General features: G+C 45.5%; 1 protein-coding gene across 1 annotated transcript in view; it reads left to right on the top strand.

Annotated features, from left to right (window-relative positions):
- Positions 1 to 2,991: 2,991 nt before the first annotated feature.
- LOC147435464 (SNARE-associated protein-like protein) overlaps positions 2,992 to 16,377 on the top strand; it is a 53,733-nt gene continuing 40,347 nt past the window's right edge. Inside the window, exon 1 of the mRNA XM_086488529.1 lies at positions 2,992 to 3,396. Within this exon, the coding sequence (XP_086344655.1) occupies positions 3,057 to 3,396 (340 nt within the window). The 5' untranslated portion in view covers positions 2,992 to 3,056. The remainder of the gene's footprint in view (positions 3,397 to 16,377) is intronic.

Raw genomic sequence — 16,377 nt, 5'->3', positions numbered from 1 at the left:
TGACACGTGGGTAGGGGGAGGGGCCGCAATCCCTTCCCCTATTATTATAGATGCTTCTAATTTCACTTTCTAAAATCGCCATGAGGATTTTTGGGCTCCATATATTGACGCTTTATCCTGGTAAGATGATGACTTTCTTAATACACTATTTTGAGATCACTGCTACATGATAACAATCATCACCGCTGATATATAAGAAGGTATGTGTACGAAGAGAAAATGATACACAGAGACAAATGATAGCAATATGATCTAGCCTTTTAGCTTCCTCCAAAATTAGACAATGAAATTACAGAAAGACAGGTTAAATGTGTGAGCATCTATTGGTGTGTGATAGACGTTCAAGCGTATTGGTCACTAGGCAATGTAGAAGTACCATGCTCATGTAAATAATCAACAACCAAGCAATCAACCAGCTGTGTAAAATAAAATCTCAAGAGAGGATTGGTAGATAAAACACAGATATTAACTGCAAGAGGTAGTGTAGCCCAACGTAGTAGCAACTCTACAATACCATCGCCACTACGTACAACACTATTGAAAAGTATCTAAGCAAATAAGCCATATACCTACTTCAGTCTTCCTTTCCTTCTAATGATTCAAACAACATAAGATGATACTCAAGGATACTCAAGACCTCTTCCTTGTTGCCATAGCTAACTCAATAGCCTGCAGGTGTTTATCACCATAAACCTGCCAAAGTTGGCCACACACCCAAGGTCCATGCGTTTGCATAATGAGCCTAGCAAGCAAATGTCTTGTGTATATACATAAAACTAACTTCAGGAAGAAAAGGGTCCTTGAGCCCAAAAGAGTTAAAAGAGGAGAGCGTATCAAGGCTTCTGTTGCCATACACACTAGAATCAAGTAATCACAGGGCTGGAATCAGACAAGAGTGAAAGACAATTTAAGATGAAAACTTCTCAACCATGAGCGAAAGACAATTTACTGCAGCCCGCCTTCTCCACAGTGTTGCACAGCTCAACAAGCCTTCTCACCACACACCTCAGCAAGCCGCATCGCCATCACCGATTGGGACTCTTAATGCTCGCGGCACATCACCACTAACCCCTCATTGTGTATTGAAGACCTCACCACCGGCCTACCCACATTTCGTGCTCTCTCGCGAGTCGCAGGTTCTCCATACTGTCCACAGCTCATGTTGCATTGTATTAAAAGCTCTAAAACGTGCTCTAAACCCTATTTGTCCACATGGACGCCATACGTCAAAGTACGCCCAACCCAACCCAATACTAAGGCCTTTCTTCAGCAGGCCAAAAATAAAAGAAAAGAGAAACACCTCTTTATATTATATAGACACAAAATGTCTTTTGACTTTCCACATTCATATGTGTTTTGACTTTCCACCTTCATTTGTCTTTTCATTTCCTAAACCCACCCTTCACTTATGTACTTAATATGTTTTGAAAGAATTTTTATTTTTCGAGATTGGGGAGATCTATTGGGCACTATTTTTTTATTGTACTTTCAATTCTTTAGATAGAATCTTCCAAGGTGCTTTAGCTCCCTTAATGAGAAACGTCTCGAAATTGCCGTCAAGGACCGGCATCAAAGTTGCAAGAGCTCGGTAGCTCGCTCTCCTCACATGTCGGTATGAGCTGCCACGTCCATCGTCTTTGTACTGCTTTGCTGCCTCGTCGTCGTCACCAACTAGCTATTTGCCTAAACTGACAACCCCATGGACTGCAATGAGCTGGTCTCGCTGGACCTGCGTGCAAAGGGGAGCTCGCGTGCGAAGGAGAGAAAGATGGCAGATTCTAAGCAAGAAGCAGCCTGTCCAGCTCCGAGAGAGGGAATCTCTCCTTCGGCCTGCGCACACACACACACACACACAGAGAGAGAGAGAGAGAGAGAGAGAGAGAGAGAGAGAGAGAGAGAGAGAGAGAGAGAGAGAGAGAGAGAGAGAGAGACTCTACTAGTCTTGGATATGCTGCCTTTGGACGACTAGCCTCCCACAAATGGCATCCCCCTCTCCTGTCTCTCCCCCTCTTTCCCCTATCTGTTGCCACAACACGCAGAATATATATATATATATATATATATATATATATCTCTGCCTGCTACAACATGTACACCTCTCTCCTCTGTCCATGTGCAAATTTGCAAAATGCCCTTCAAATACCCCTGGTTGCGAGACTAAATCTCTCCAAAAAAAATAAATATTGTAGCTTTTCTTAACAACACATAATTTGTGACAAATTACATGCTAGGTAGTAGGCACTCAAAAACGGATCTCAATTGCCAAAAAGCAATAAAGATCAGAAGGTAATTTTTTAAATTTGAGGGGTATTTTCATAATTTCCATCAATTAGAGGGGTAGTTTGGTAATTCTCCCTAAAAGTTAACTTTTCGTAAGAGAGAAAAAATGTGTACTGACAGCTGCACGTGGACCTCCCTTTTGGCCTTCCCTTTTTCTTTTGAGCCCCAAGCCAAGGGATCTTTGTTGATTCCCTTCCTTAATGAGACACTTTGGCAAATTTATTTAGGCCTATCTACTAACATAATATGGCAGAAGCCGTGACCTTTTACACGTGTCACGTTCTGCGAGATGAAAGCTATGAGCCAAAAGTGGGGGAGCGAAAGAGAGAGAGAGAGTTCAGAGGGGGAGCGAAGGAGAGAGAGAGAGAGGCCGCCGAAGGTGGCCGGTAGTACTCGTATCTTTATACGGTCACCAAAACTGGAAAAATACATTTTTCCTAGCCGAAGAAAATAAGGGCAAACTTGAAGTTCTATCGGTTTCTAGGTCAAAATTTGAAGCTTTTGCCGGCTATAACTTGTGTAAATTTGCCAGTTTTCTTCAAGGCAAGCTCAAAATCTAACCGGGATTTTATGATTTTAGCCGGTTAAAATACACTATACCCCGGTTTTTTTCTAACACTGACGGTCACCACCCCTCCACACCACCCCTCCACTTTATCGGGCCTATGTGGCCACCCTGGGCTACTCAAATTCCTCCATTCTCGTGAAAATAGCCTTCGTAAAAAGGATAGAGGGACTATGTTGAGAGGGACTCAGTAAAACGCGAAATTAGCCGGATGACAGACTCCCGTGCCGACGACAGGGTGGCTGCTGAGGCATCGGCAGCCGCTCAAGATGAGGGGACTCGTGATGGAGACTCTGATGCAGGCCAGCGCAACCCAGATGTTAATGATCGCGGCCAAGAAGAAGCATCGTCAGTAGCTAAAGATGAAGCGAAAGATCTTGTGGCTAGTGATAACTACTCTGATTCAGGCAAACGCAAGCCAGATGTGGATGTTCTTGCAAAAGGCATCGCTTCCGTGTTGGGTCCTGTCATGAACAACTTTGATGGTGGAGTTGAAGGGGTTCTTAAAAGCCAGAGCGTTCTGGCAAGTAGTATAGATCGTTTAACCCGAGGTACTCTTCACTCTTCACATAGGGCAGTTGGTCATTGTTAAGAATAAAATGTCCATTGTGCATATTCTAATCAAAGTAAATAGCAGTCATAACTAAGACTTATCGGTCAGGTAGCTCAGAAACTGATCATTGGATATAGGATAGGGAAACTTGATCTAGGCATTGCATGATTGGACGTTTTACTTTTTATGTATTAGTACTATTACTATTTTGTAAAGGATCATTGTTATGCGCATTGTGGCCCTGCCAAAAGTACAAAGAGTAGTGAATTGTTTTTGCATATGTGGGAGCCTTTTCTTATGAGAGAATCAACTTTTTTGGTTGCTATCATTCTTAAGTTTAGGGATTTTCTTGTTTGCAGTTCATCATTCTATATGATGGTTGGTGCAGTTCTTTGGTTCCTCGTCATTGGACATATAGTTCCTTAGTAGCCTCGGTTGTTCCTTTACTTGGACTTCCGTCGCAGCTTGGCGTTTCTGTCATGTGGTATATGATTGGAGGTGTAGATTTTTGACTCTTTCCTTGAGGGTGCACACGTCAGAGTTGGGAAATGATCTGGATACGAGTATTTCATACTTTTTACCCTTAGTTTTGGACATATAGTTCCTTGATAGCCTTGGTTGTCCCTTTCCTTGGACTTCCCTCGCAGCTTGGAGTTTCTGGCATGTGGTATATGACCGGAGGTGTAGATTTTTCACTCTTTCTTTGAGGGTGGACACTTCAGAGTGGGAAGTGATCTGGATGCCAATATTTTATGCTTTTTACCCTTTCCTTGGACTTCCATCGCAGCTTGGAGTTTCTGGCATGTGGTGTATGACCGGAGGTGTAGATTTCCGACTCTTTCCTTGAGGGTGGACACTTCAGAGTTGGAAAATGATCCGGATATCAATATTTTATGCTTTTTACTCTCCATACTCTTGGAGCGGTCAGCAACAGTGGATGCTGGTTGTGCGACTTGTGAGTTGGTTTGTTTGAGGAGATTCTTGATAAAGGTGGATTTACTTTCAGCGGACAACATAGTACTTTCCGGACGTCTTTCGGGGGTAGTAGTTTGATTGTATAGTGCAGGATACTTTTCCATTGCAAAGTATGTAGCAGATATCCTCGTCCACAAAACCCTCTCTTTATAGTTGCAGATTGCTCACTTCAGCTCCCTAGTCCGACTTCCTTTCCAGCAGCTGAGAGGGGGTGGTAGAGTTCAGGTATCTCTCCGGATTTGTCTAGTCGGTCCCAATTTCTCCCAGGGATAGGTGCTAGGGAGTAAGGGTTGTTTTGTGGCTTTGCAAGGCTAGTGTGAGGTAGGGTTCCCATGTCGGGTTGTGTCTAGCCATGTTTAGCCTTGGGTTTTAGGCTTAGTTCCATGGCCTTGCAGGCTCTTAGTAGTGCCCTAGGTATTTTTCCCCAGTGCCCATGGGCATCAGATGCCGTATTTCCCTATTTCCTAGGGTTGTGAAGACTAAGCTTGGGTCGGGCAGATCTCTGGATGGCCTAAATAGGCAGGCGGGGGGTTCACATCTTGAGGCATACAGATCAGCCCCAACAGGGGGCGCCCTCCCTTGGGTGCCCTAGTGGACAGCCTAATAAGGCCAGTGGGCGGCAGAGATAGCAGCCCAGCCTAGCGTTTTTGGGGCATCTGCTCCTGTAGCGTGTTTGGGCTGCCGTGGGGGTGTTGCACATCTCCACACACCGGCAGGTCTTCCCTCACCTTGTGATGGTCAGCTGGAGTTCCCATCCCCAACGTCTTTCCTCAGGGCATCTTGAGGAGGGCATGGAGAGGAGAGATTCCCGATCCCTGGAGGGCAGCCATGCTTTGATGGTTGCCTTGAGGCACGTCCTTCTCCTTCCATTCGTGGAGTGCTGGCCAGTGTGTTGGTCGAGCCTATGGTCTCGTGAGTAGGAGCAATTGGCAGTGTTAGTAGCAGTCGCAGTTGTGTGCACCTCGGGTCTATCCATTGGGCATGTTAGACTTTAGTTCTATGCCAGACCACCCTTGGTCACTTGTATGAGCAGATTGTCATCAGCATGGAGAGCCTTTCCCAGATCTCTCTCTCTCTCTCTCTCTCTCTCTCTCTCTCATTCTCAAATGTCTTGTCTCTAATCTCTCTTCTCCACAGGTGTGCCTTGTTCATGTGTCTGGCATTGCAGGTGTTCTAGATCAGAGTTGGGGTACCCACCGGATCACGAGCCAGTTCTTGTCTTCATTGCATCTTCTGCTGCCACCTTTGACAACTTCATTGTATCGGGCGCGCTCCCGTCTTCATCGCTCTATCCTACAGGGCATAAGCAATAAGGAATTCAAGATCACTTGTATCGTACAACTTCATTGTATCGGGCGCGCTCCCGTCTTCATCGCTCTATCTTACAGGGCATAAGCAATAAGGAATTCAAGATCACTTGCACGAGAAGGATCAATTTTTTTTCGAGCCAATGTTTTTCTCAAAAGTAGTGTCATATAGTGGTGGATATCTATAGCTGCCCAAGCCGCACACTCCAAGGACTTGGCAAGCTTTCAAGAATTTTTTTGTCCAAAGTTATATGGTTTCTGACACCATCCTTTGGAGTGTTGCTTCTGGCAGAGTGGGGTATCCTGAAATGCTTGCCATGGAAACCCTAGCAGATTACGACTTGAATTTTTTGGACATCTCTCACCAAGTGTCTTTTCTCGAGCTGATAACCTTGGAGTCGTTGAACAGCTCATGGCCCGGACTTGCATGGTTATTTGCGGGGGGAGTGTTCATCGACGGCTTTATGTTTCTCTATCATGTAACATGCATCTGTCCTACAAGAAGCAGAAGCAACAGAAGAAGAAAGCAACAGATTTCCGCTGGCTTGCTGACGTGGCAGATTGTACGGATTTCCGGATTTCACGTTGAACTGATGACGTGCCAAATTGTACGGATTTCCGCGTTTTGCGTTGACTGTTGACGTGGGAGCTGTACGGAATTCCGGAATTTACGCTGAGAGCTTTTGAGCATTGCTTTGGACCAGAAGCTTTTGAGTTTTGAAGGCTTTTCAGTGTAACTGCTTTTTAGGCCAAGGGTCTTCAAATATGAGGTTAGGGCTCATTCTCTGGCATGCTTCTTGGAGAAGGTGCAGAGTCTGGAGTACCGGCTTGTACTGTGTTGATGCAATATTAAGAAATACCGAAAGGGGTGCCAAGGTTTGGGGCCAATACTCTCTAGGGTGGATTTCTGCCACTTCGTGTCGTCTCTCTCTCTCTCTCTCTCTCTCTCTCTCTCTCTCTCTCAGTTCAGTTGTTATTGAAGTGCTAAAAGTGTGTTCTTTTCTATTAGCACGTGGTGCCCGTCTTGTGACAGTGGTATCAGAGCACCAAGCGTGCGCTTTTCTGAAAGCATACCGATCTCACAAAAGAGCAGCCAGAGCAAACCAGATACTTTGGAATTTATTTGAGGTATCTTCCTGCTCTGACCTCGGACTTATTAGCCACTCCCACCCTTATTTCATTGCGCATCGGGCGCGCTCCCGTCTTCATCGCTTTGTCTTACAAGGCATAAGCCATAAAGAACCCAAGACACGGATTCAACAGAATATTTGCAGTTTCTGCTCAATGAGCTTCAAGACATTCTTTTGTCACGTGCACATCTAACCCTATGTGTACGTGGACAAGCTACTTCATGACATGGGTTTAGTTCAGCTAGATTAAGAAGTGATCTGGCACTTCTGTGAGTCTGTTCGTAGACCGTGCATGTCCAGACACTTAAATTAGATGCATATCCTCTGGTTGCACACAACATGATCATCAGATTTCCATCAGAACCCATCAGGAGCATTTTTACAGTGCATAGACCTATTTTCCCTATTTTAGCCAATTTTCACTTATTATTTTTAAGTGACTTTTGTTGGGAACTAGGTAGGGCAAAGTTAGCAAGCAAGTACATAAGGAAACCCTAACGCTAGCACTTTCTGGCAGAAGAGGCAGCAGGGACTTGACATCCAACAGTGCACCTTCTCAAGGAAGATCCCCCTGGCAAGAAGACTCAGTGTTTTCAGCCATCAACAAGAAGCGCCATTATTTTTCCTTCCATTGCAGATCAGCCCTAGCGTTTTGCATTTGTAGGCAAACCTGGCGACAACAAGACTCACCAGATCAGTAGCATTTTTGTAGCAGGACACACATCTGGCGTTTTTTAGTTTGCAAAGCACCCTAGTGTTTTTGCAGATTCGTCGCGATAGGACCACAGAAGCATCGGCGTTTTTGGTATCAGAGCTTTGACAGTGTTCTGTATCACTCAAGGAAAAAACCACATAATTTTTCTTGCTTGTTGCGGTCGCACGTAACCCAAGTCAACTTGGGCGTCTCGATTCCTAATCGTGTTTTTGAAGAGTGACAGGAACGAAGGGTTTGTCCAGCCTCCCCTTGTTTCTCTTTTCACTCATTGAGAGCGATTGTGCACTTAGCGGCCGGCCAATCGACGTTAATCGACGTGAGGTGGGAAAAAGCAACCTTGGTGTGAGCGCAAGGCCGCCAAGGGGTGCGCCCGCGGAAAAGAGAAGAGCTTGGGTAAAGAAGAACCTCAACCTCAAGACTCAAGCTCCAACAACCCAAGACCCATAAGAACCCAAGTTGTTTGTGAACTTAAGAACCCAAGACTTCAGTGTATGGTCATCACCCGAAGCGGAATGGATACTTTGCATGGAGGTGATGTGTCACGTGACACATACAACCCTATGTGTCCGTGGAAAAGCTACAGCACGACAAGGGTTCCGTCAGTCCAGTCTGTCTAGATTAGCAAGTGTTCTGGCACTTTTGTGAGTCTGTTCGCAGACCGTGCATGCCCAGGCACTTAGTGTAGATACATATCCTCTGGTTGCACACAGCATGATCATAAGCATTCACATCATAATCCTTCATAATCCTTCAGGGGAATTTTCGAGTGCATTTAGCCTATTTTCCCTATTTTTGACATTTTTCACTTATTATTTTTAAGTTACTTTTGTTGGAAAGTAGGTAGGGCAAATTGAGTAAGTTTGTATATAAGCAAACCTAGGCTAGCACTATTTGGCAGAAGAGGCAGCAGGAGCACCTTGCTCAACAGGCAACTTCTCAGCAAGACCAACCCCCGCGACTACTCTGTGTTTTCTCCACAGAAGACCTAGCATTTTTGCATCAGATCAGACTTGGCAATTTGTGCACAGCAGATCAGCCCCAGCGTCGTCAAGACAGCATATCAGCCTAGCGTTTTGCATTTGCAGGACAACCTGCGACAACAGCAGATTTTCAGTCCTAGCGTTTTTGCATCTGCATTATACCCAGGCGTTTTGCAGATTCTCCTCGACGGAACCTCAAGAACCATCAACGTTTTCAGTTTTCAGCCCTTAGAGTTTCCAGTTTCCAGCGCGTCGTCGTTGCATCGTCGTCACCGACATAGAGTCAAAATTCAGCAGATAGAAGATTTGCAGATTTGAGCGCTTAGAGTTTCCAGATTTCAGCGCGTCTCGTCGTCGTCCTCATCGTCGTCAACATCATCGGCAAGTCCAAGCATTGTAGAGATTTGTGCAATCATAAGTAGACCGCTCTCGCCATAGAGAGTGGGGCCTTCGGAGGAGGGTTTTACGTCTCTGGTGTCGTATTATCTTCTCTCTCTATCTCTCAGTCTCATACACTTTCACGCAGTGTCCATTCACTTTGTTTGTATACATTGCACTCTCTCACTAAAGGAACGAAAGGCTCTCCCTTCCGTAAGTAAAAGGAACCTTGAGCACAGTTCGGAGCACGCATCTTGAGCAAAGTTCAACATTCATTCCGCTGCACCTTACATTGGTATCAGAGCTTTGACAGTGTTCTGTATCACTCAAGGAAAGAACCACAAGAATCACAAATTTTTTTTTGCTTGTTGCGGTCGCACGAACCCAAGTTCGCTTGGGTGTGTCGATTCCTAATCGTGTTTCTGAAGAGGGACAGGAATCCCAAGAAAGAAGGGCTTGTCCAGCCTCCCCTTGTGCCTCTTTTCACTCATTGAGAGCGGACCGTGCACTTAGCGGCCGGCCAATTGACGTGAGGTGGGAAAAGGCAACCTTGGTGTCAGCGCAAGGCCGCCAAGGGGTGCACCCATGGAAAAGAGCAGAACTAGGGTGAAGAGAAGATCCTTCTCAAACACAGATTGCAAGCGAAAGAAAACCTCAAGAACTTGAAGACCCTCAAGAACCCAAGAATCCAAGTTCCTCGTGAACTTAAGAACCCAAGACCACAAGAACCCACGACTTCCGTGGATGGTCATCACTCGAAGCGGATTGGATACTTCGCATGAAGGTGATGAGCATGAGAGAGGCGAAGAAGAATTTTCCCCACCAGGAGGTTTTTCCGACCCTCCCCCTTCCCCATCTACGCCAAGGATTGCACTAACTCCTATGGAGGAGTTGGAGCAATTGTTTATGGAAAGACAGTTAGAACGCGAAGAAAGAAAAGCAGAAAGAGAAACAGAAAGAAAGGCCTACGAAGAACGAAGGGCAGCCATAGATCGTGAATACGAAGAAGGAATGGCAACCATAAGGCGTGAAGCACGATTGGAAGCCAAAGAAAGACAAGCTGAATTTGATCGCGAGAACAAAGCAAGAAAAGAGAAAAGCGACCAACACATGAAAGAGTTCTTGCGACTCTTTTCAATTGTGCACGCGCAGTTTGAACAAAATCAGGAGAAGGAGAATCTCTTGGTCTCGTCTTCTCCAAAGCATGATACACAGGATTTGCATGATGATAAGCATGATGATTTGAATGATAATGATGAGCATGATAATTTGTTTGGCACTCCGTCTATTTGTTCATCTACATTGCATGCACAGTCTTTTAGGAAGATTAGGTTTTTTCCATTCACTTTACATGGAATATTTATGTTCATGTTTTTGTGTTGGAAGTGGTTTCAGGAATTTTCAGCCATGGAGATTCTTGAAGAAGAAAGAAGCATGACACTCGACGAAGTTGAAGCATTAAAGGAGCCACACAAGACTTTGTGTCGCTTTCGGCGCGGCCCAAAGAAGATAGCGTTGTAGACTTTTATGAAGTTCAAGTACCGCACGACCCACACATCAGAGTGGGCCGACGAAGAGTCTCTTCCAGGATTCTGGATGCTATTGGTGATCTCCCTGGACGCCATACAGTCCGGTACCAGTACCTCACTTTGAAAAGGAGGGGATGTCACGTGACACATCCAACCCTATGTGTCCGTGGACAAGCTATAGCACAACAAGGGTTCCGTCAGTCCAATCAATCTAGATTAGCAAGTGTTCTGGCACTTTTGTGAGTCTGTTCGCAGACCGTGCATGCCCAGGCACTTAGTGTAGATGCATATCCTCTGGTTGCACACAGCATGATCATAAGCATTCCCTTCAGAATCCATCAGAATCCTTCAGGGGAATTTTCGAGTGCATTTAGCCTATTTTCCCTATTTTTGACATTTTTCACTTATTATTTTTAAGTGTCTTTTGTTGGAAAGTAGGTAGGGCAAATTGAGTAAGTTTGTATATAAGCGAACCTAGGCTAGCACTATTTGGCAAAAGAGGCAGCAGGAGCACCTTGCTCAACAGGCAACTTCTCAGCAAGACCAACCCCCGCGACTACTCTGGCGTTTTCTCCACAGAAGACCTAGCGTTTTTGCATCAGATCAGCCTTGGCGATTTGTGCACAGCAGATCAGCCCTGGCGTCGTCAAGACACAGCAGATCAGCCTAGCGTTTTGCATTGCAGGAAACCGGCGACAGCAGCAGATTTTCAGCCCTAGCGTTTTTGCATCTGCATTATACCCCGGCGTTTTGCAGATTCTCCTCGACGGAACCTCAAGAACCATCAGCGTTTTCAGTTTTCAGCCCTTAGAGTTCCAGTTTTCTGCGCGTCGTCGTTGCATCGTCGTCACCGACATAGAGTCAGAATTCAGCAGATAGAAGATTTGCAGATTTCAGCCCTTAGAGTTTCCAGATTTCAGCGCGTCTCATCGTCGTCCTCATCGTCGTCGACATCGTCGGCAAGTCCAAGCATTGTAGAGATTTGTGCAATCATAAGTAGACTGCTCTCGCCATAGAGAGGAGGAGGGTTTTACGTCTCTGGTGTCGTATTATCTTCTCTCTCTATCTCTCAGTCTCATACACTTTCACGCATAGTGTCCATTCACTTTCTTTGTATCCATTGCACTCCCTCACTAAAGGAACAAAAGGCTCGCCCTTCCGTCAGTAAAAGGAACCTTGATCACAGTTCGGAGCACTCATCTTGAGCAAAGTTCAACATTCATTCCGCTGCACATTACATGATGAGCATGAGGGTGGTGAAGAAGAATTTTCCCCACCGGGAGGTTTTTCCGACCCTCCCTCTTCCCCATTCACGCCAAGGATTGCACCAACTCTTATAGAGGTTTTCGACAAAATGATGATGGACACGCGAAGCAAGAAATGCAGAAAGAAAAGCAGAAATGGATCGCAAGTACAAAGAAAGAAGAGCTAAAATAGAGCCTGAGCACAACGAAAGAAAAGCTGCATTGGTCTTACTTTTTTCTAATGTGCAGGCACAACTTAGAGAGATTCAGGAGAAGGAGACTCTCTCAGTCTCTTCTTTTCCAAAGCACGATATATGATTTGCATGATAATGATAAGGGAGATGATAAGCATGATGATTTGCATGATCAAGATGTGAATATTCACGAGCATGATGATTTGCATGATAATGATGTGATTGTTCACAAGGATGATGGTTTAGTTAATACTTTTTCTAGTGAAGCTAACCTCATTGCAGATTCGATCAATCACGAAGAACCGATCTTGGCTCTCGAGTCGAGGTCCAAAGAACCCCCACAGGAAGTATTATGTGTTCAAATGATTTGTAAGGTGCAGTGGAAATGAATGTTGTATTTTCTCAAGATTAGTGATCTTTATTGCTCAAGGTTCCTTTTAGTTCTTAGGGAAAGAGAGAGCTTTCCGTCTTGTAGAGTGCTGTGGTCACGAACAAAGTGAGTGGATATTGTGCGTGCAAGTGAATGAGACTGAGAGAAGGAGAGAGAAGAGATACGACACCGAGAGGTTGTAAAACCCTCCTCCGAAGGCCCCACTCTCGTCGGCGAGAGTGGTCTACTTTGATTGCACAAAGGTGTACAATGCGAATGCAATGGACTGATGCAATGGGACTATGCCGATGACGACGACGATGACGACGGCGGCGGCTTAGGCTGAAATCTGGGATCTTCTTGGTGGCTGGAAATGACTGTTTCGGGCTGGTTCCATGGCTGAAATTTACTGTCTTTGCCGGGATGATGAGGATCAAAAACGCTGCTGAAATCTGCTCTTTGGCTGCGTTTTTGGATAGAAGTTTCTTGCTGAAAAACGCTGGGACAGCAGAGATCTTCTTGCTGAAAATGACTGTTTTTGCAAGTGTTAATTAACCCTTACCGGCTGCGGATAGTCTGCTGCAAGTGATGATGAAAACGCTGATCCTACTGAGGGTTTCCTTGCGTTAGTAAATGCTGAAATCGCTGCAGATCTGCAACTGAATGCTAGGGTTAGTGAGATCCTACTGCTGCTGCCAATGAATGGTGAAAACGCCAGGCATGAGAAACATGGGGTGGCGATGGCTAGGCTAGAAAATGCCAATGGAAGGGGAGTATTGTGGCGATGGCATGGGAGGAAGTGGCCTCGCCAAGGGTTGGAGAGGGTCTTGCTGAGAGGGTTGACACGTGTTGCTTGGGGAAGCCTGCTGTGTCTTTGCTCATCTGCCAATTTGTGCTAACTTGGGTTTGCTTATATATTAACTTACCCAATTTGCCCTACTGAGTACCCAACAAAAGTCACTTAATTAATATGTGAAAAATGTTAAAAATAGGGAAAAATGGGATAAAGTCATCTGAAAAATCCCCAAACTGACTCTGATGGAAATGCTTATGCTTATTGAAACCGGCCTGTTCACTTCATAAAGGGCGGTAGGCTTTACTTCAAACCTTGATTTAGCTTTCACCCATTATTAGTCGTCTATTCTACTTGTACTTTCAAGACACAACACGGGGGAAAGGGATACAGGCTGCTAGAATGCACCTGTATGAGAAAACCGACACCAGATTGGCCCCTAACTTAGGCGCCCCTTTCGGTATTTCTTTATTGCTTAAAAGAGGGAATAAACGCTGTGGTTCCCTACAAGCTGCCCCGCACAAACTTGGCTGAATTTCCACTGTTCCGGCCTGATTTCGGTAGCATAACTGTACTAGGATCCTTCACAGTCAGTATTCCCACGCATTGAATGACTTTCCCGACGCATACGGGCACTTTGCAAAACCTGGCGAGAATCTGCAGCACGCCGAATTCTCCGTTTTCAGCCCCGAAAATGCGCCAGATCACCTGTATAGCGGTCCCCTCGCGTCCCCGAACCTCCTAGGGGTATTAGGGACCGTTTAGGGCCAAAACCCTAAACCTGCAAAAATACACAGCAGGCTGTAATTTACTGTTTCGGGCTCCGTTTCGCGTGCCGGTCGCATCCGTAGCAAGTCCTCGAGCTCCCGCACCTGTAGGGCTACTTGCCCTTTGAATCGGACGAGATTTCTAGCGTGAAACCTCTCCGAATTCACCTGTACCTGCGGGGGATTAGCCGCTAGCTAATCTAGTACCTGTGCAAGAGGCTCTTGCCTCGGCAATCGTGCATGAACCCACACAACTGTACATTGGTCAATTGAAAAGCCCACTAGTGGGGCATAACATACTGCCATAGGGGAGAGAGAGGGCAGCGCGTAGCGTGCAGGGCATGACTCCTGGCACCGCACTGTACATAGGAGGGAAAGCAAGCACTCCATAGCTCTTAAGCTGTGACAAAAATCTGCAAATGAGCCCTTCTCCTCTCTAAAATCAGCGCCCCCTTCTCTTGCATGAGGAAAGTGCACCAGAAGGTGCCACTTGGCACATTTACAAGCATTTTCCCGTTTCGGGGTTGCCGCCTAAAAATCTCCCAACCGGTTGCCCAGTTGACTTCACGGCAGAGGAAGAAAATGTTCCTCTAGTCATACCGGAGGTAATGACGCGAACACATTTTCAGGTCCCAAAATAGCAATTCCCTAAATTTTAGGAGATGCTGCCATTGTATCTGTAACATACTTGGACACTCCAAGTCAAGAATCAATCGCGACAGCACCAAATAACCACTTCAAAACAATTCACAAATCACAATAGATTTGCACTGGCCCGGCGGAGTTCCGTGCCTAGAGATATTGGCCCCAGAGACTGGTGCCCCTTTCGGTATTTCTTTTTATATTAATCAATTATCAAAGTACAAGAGAGCGGTTAGGGTTTCACTCTCAAACTGTGCGTCCAGATGCCCTGAGGCCCTCACCACTAATTTAAAGGTTACAAGGGATGCCCAAAAGCAGAGCCCCAAAAGCTTCAAATCAAAAGCAATTGCTCTCTCTCTCTCACAGAGTCAAAACTTGAAAGCAAAAGCATTCTTTCTCTCTTTCTCATATTGTAGAGAAAAAGCAAAATTTGCGTCGCTCATCATTTTCCATTTTTTTTTCTTTTTTAAAAAAATAGCCTACGCGATTTCTGAAAATTAGGGTTTCTGGCAGAAATTAGGGTTTGTAGGAATTTTAGGGTTTCTGCTGTCCGCCACGTCATCACTTTGTGACATACCCCCCTCTTGAAAGCATTGTAATCGACCGCGATTACGCCTGCAAAACCGACAAAAGCCATAAACCGTCTTAGCAGACACTGACTCTTAGTACCTACGTACTAGGAACACACATCTAGCACATGTACAAAATCGACAGTCACATCACATGACATCACAGGACATCACCAGACATCACAGGACATCACATGACATTCAACATTCATTCGGATCTTAGACCATGATTTATCGGCAATGTAGCTAGCAATCACATCTAGGTCCAATCGGGACCTCATCGATGTCCGATTGACTAACCCCTATTGCAACCATGTCTATTCGAGATCAATCAGACCAAAATGCTGCAGTCGTCTATCAGTTCCTGCACTCAAAAGAAGTCAAGAACAAATCAGTATCGTTATCAGGAATTCCATTTCATGCAGTCATCCAGCAGAATACTGTCAGCTCTCAGTATCTCTGAAGCTCAAAGAGACATCAGGGACTTTAGTATCAAAATCGAGGCATCTATTGACAAAGGAGCGGAGTAACTCCCCTCTTGTGCATCCCACTGCACCAGATCTCCGGCCAAGCTGAATTCTGGGTTCCGTTTGGAGTAGACTATGCTAAACCAAAACATCGAGGTAAAGTTTCACACTTCGAGGAGTATCTGCTAGGTCCTCCTCCTCCATCCACTTTGCATCAAATGCAAGAAAGTTCTTGAACTTAACCAAGAACCGCCTTTGGACTTTACCTTTCTTCGTATCATTATGTGCCAAAATCTGTTCAGGAACAAGGATCTCCTCCTTTTCTTCCACTTCGGGTTGCTCATCAGGCTCCCCATCGTCAGGCACATCACCCTTAACAGGTTTCAAGAGACTCACATGCAATGCATTGTGAATACTCCAAGTATATGGCAGTTTCAATCGGAAGGAGACATCATTTATCTTGTCAGTGATCTGGAAAGGTCCGTAGTATCGCATACTAAGCTTTGGAAAAAAAGCCTCTCCTTTCCCTTTTTCTTTCGTAGGCGTGCCTTCTCAAAAGTAAGAGCACCCAATCATCCTCCTTCGATTTCAAGTCGCGACGATGGCGATCCGCTGCCTTTTTCTGTCGTTCTTGAGACTCCTGCAAAGTCTCACGAACCTTGGCAAAAGCCGTACCAAATCTCGCGAATACTCATCCGCTTCAAATATCTAATCTTTCGTGCTCGGGAAGGATGGAACCTTCGCAGCACTTTCAACAATCTCACATGGCGTCTTCCCCGTCGAAGAGTGTATCGTGTTATTGTAGGCAAATTCCACCAGAGGTAAGTTCTTTTCCCATTGAGTCTTCTGATCCGAGATACAAGACTTCAATAAATCTAAAATCACTGAATTGGCAATCTCAAATTGCCCGTCAGTCTGC

Source organism: Adiantum capillus-veneris, chromosome 18 (assembly GCF_014529385.1).
Source record: "Adiantum capillus-veneris isolate H3 chromosome 18, ASM1452938v2, whole genome shotgun sequence".
NCBI lineage: Eukaryota > Viridiplantae > Streptophyta > Polypodiopsida > Polypodiales > Pteridaceae > Adiantum > Adiantum capillus-veneris.
The sequence above is the reverse complement of the archived record's forward strand: the minus strand, read 5'-3'. Positions and strand labels throughout refer to the sequence as shown.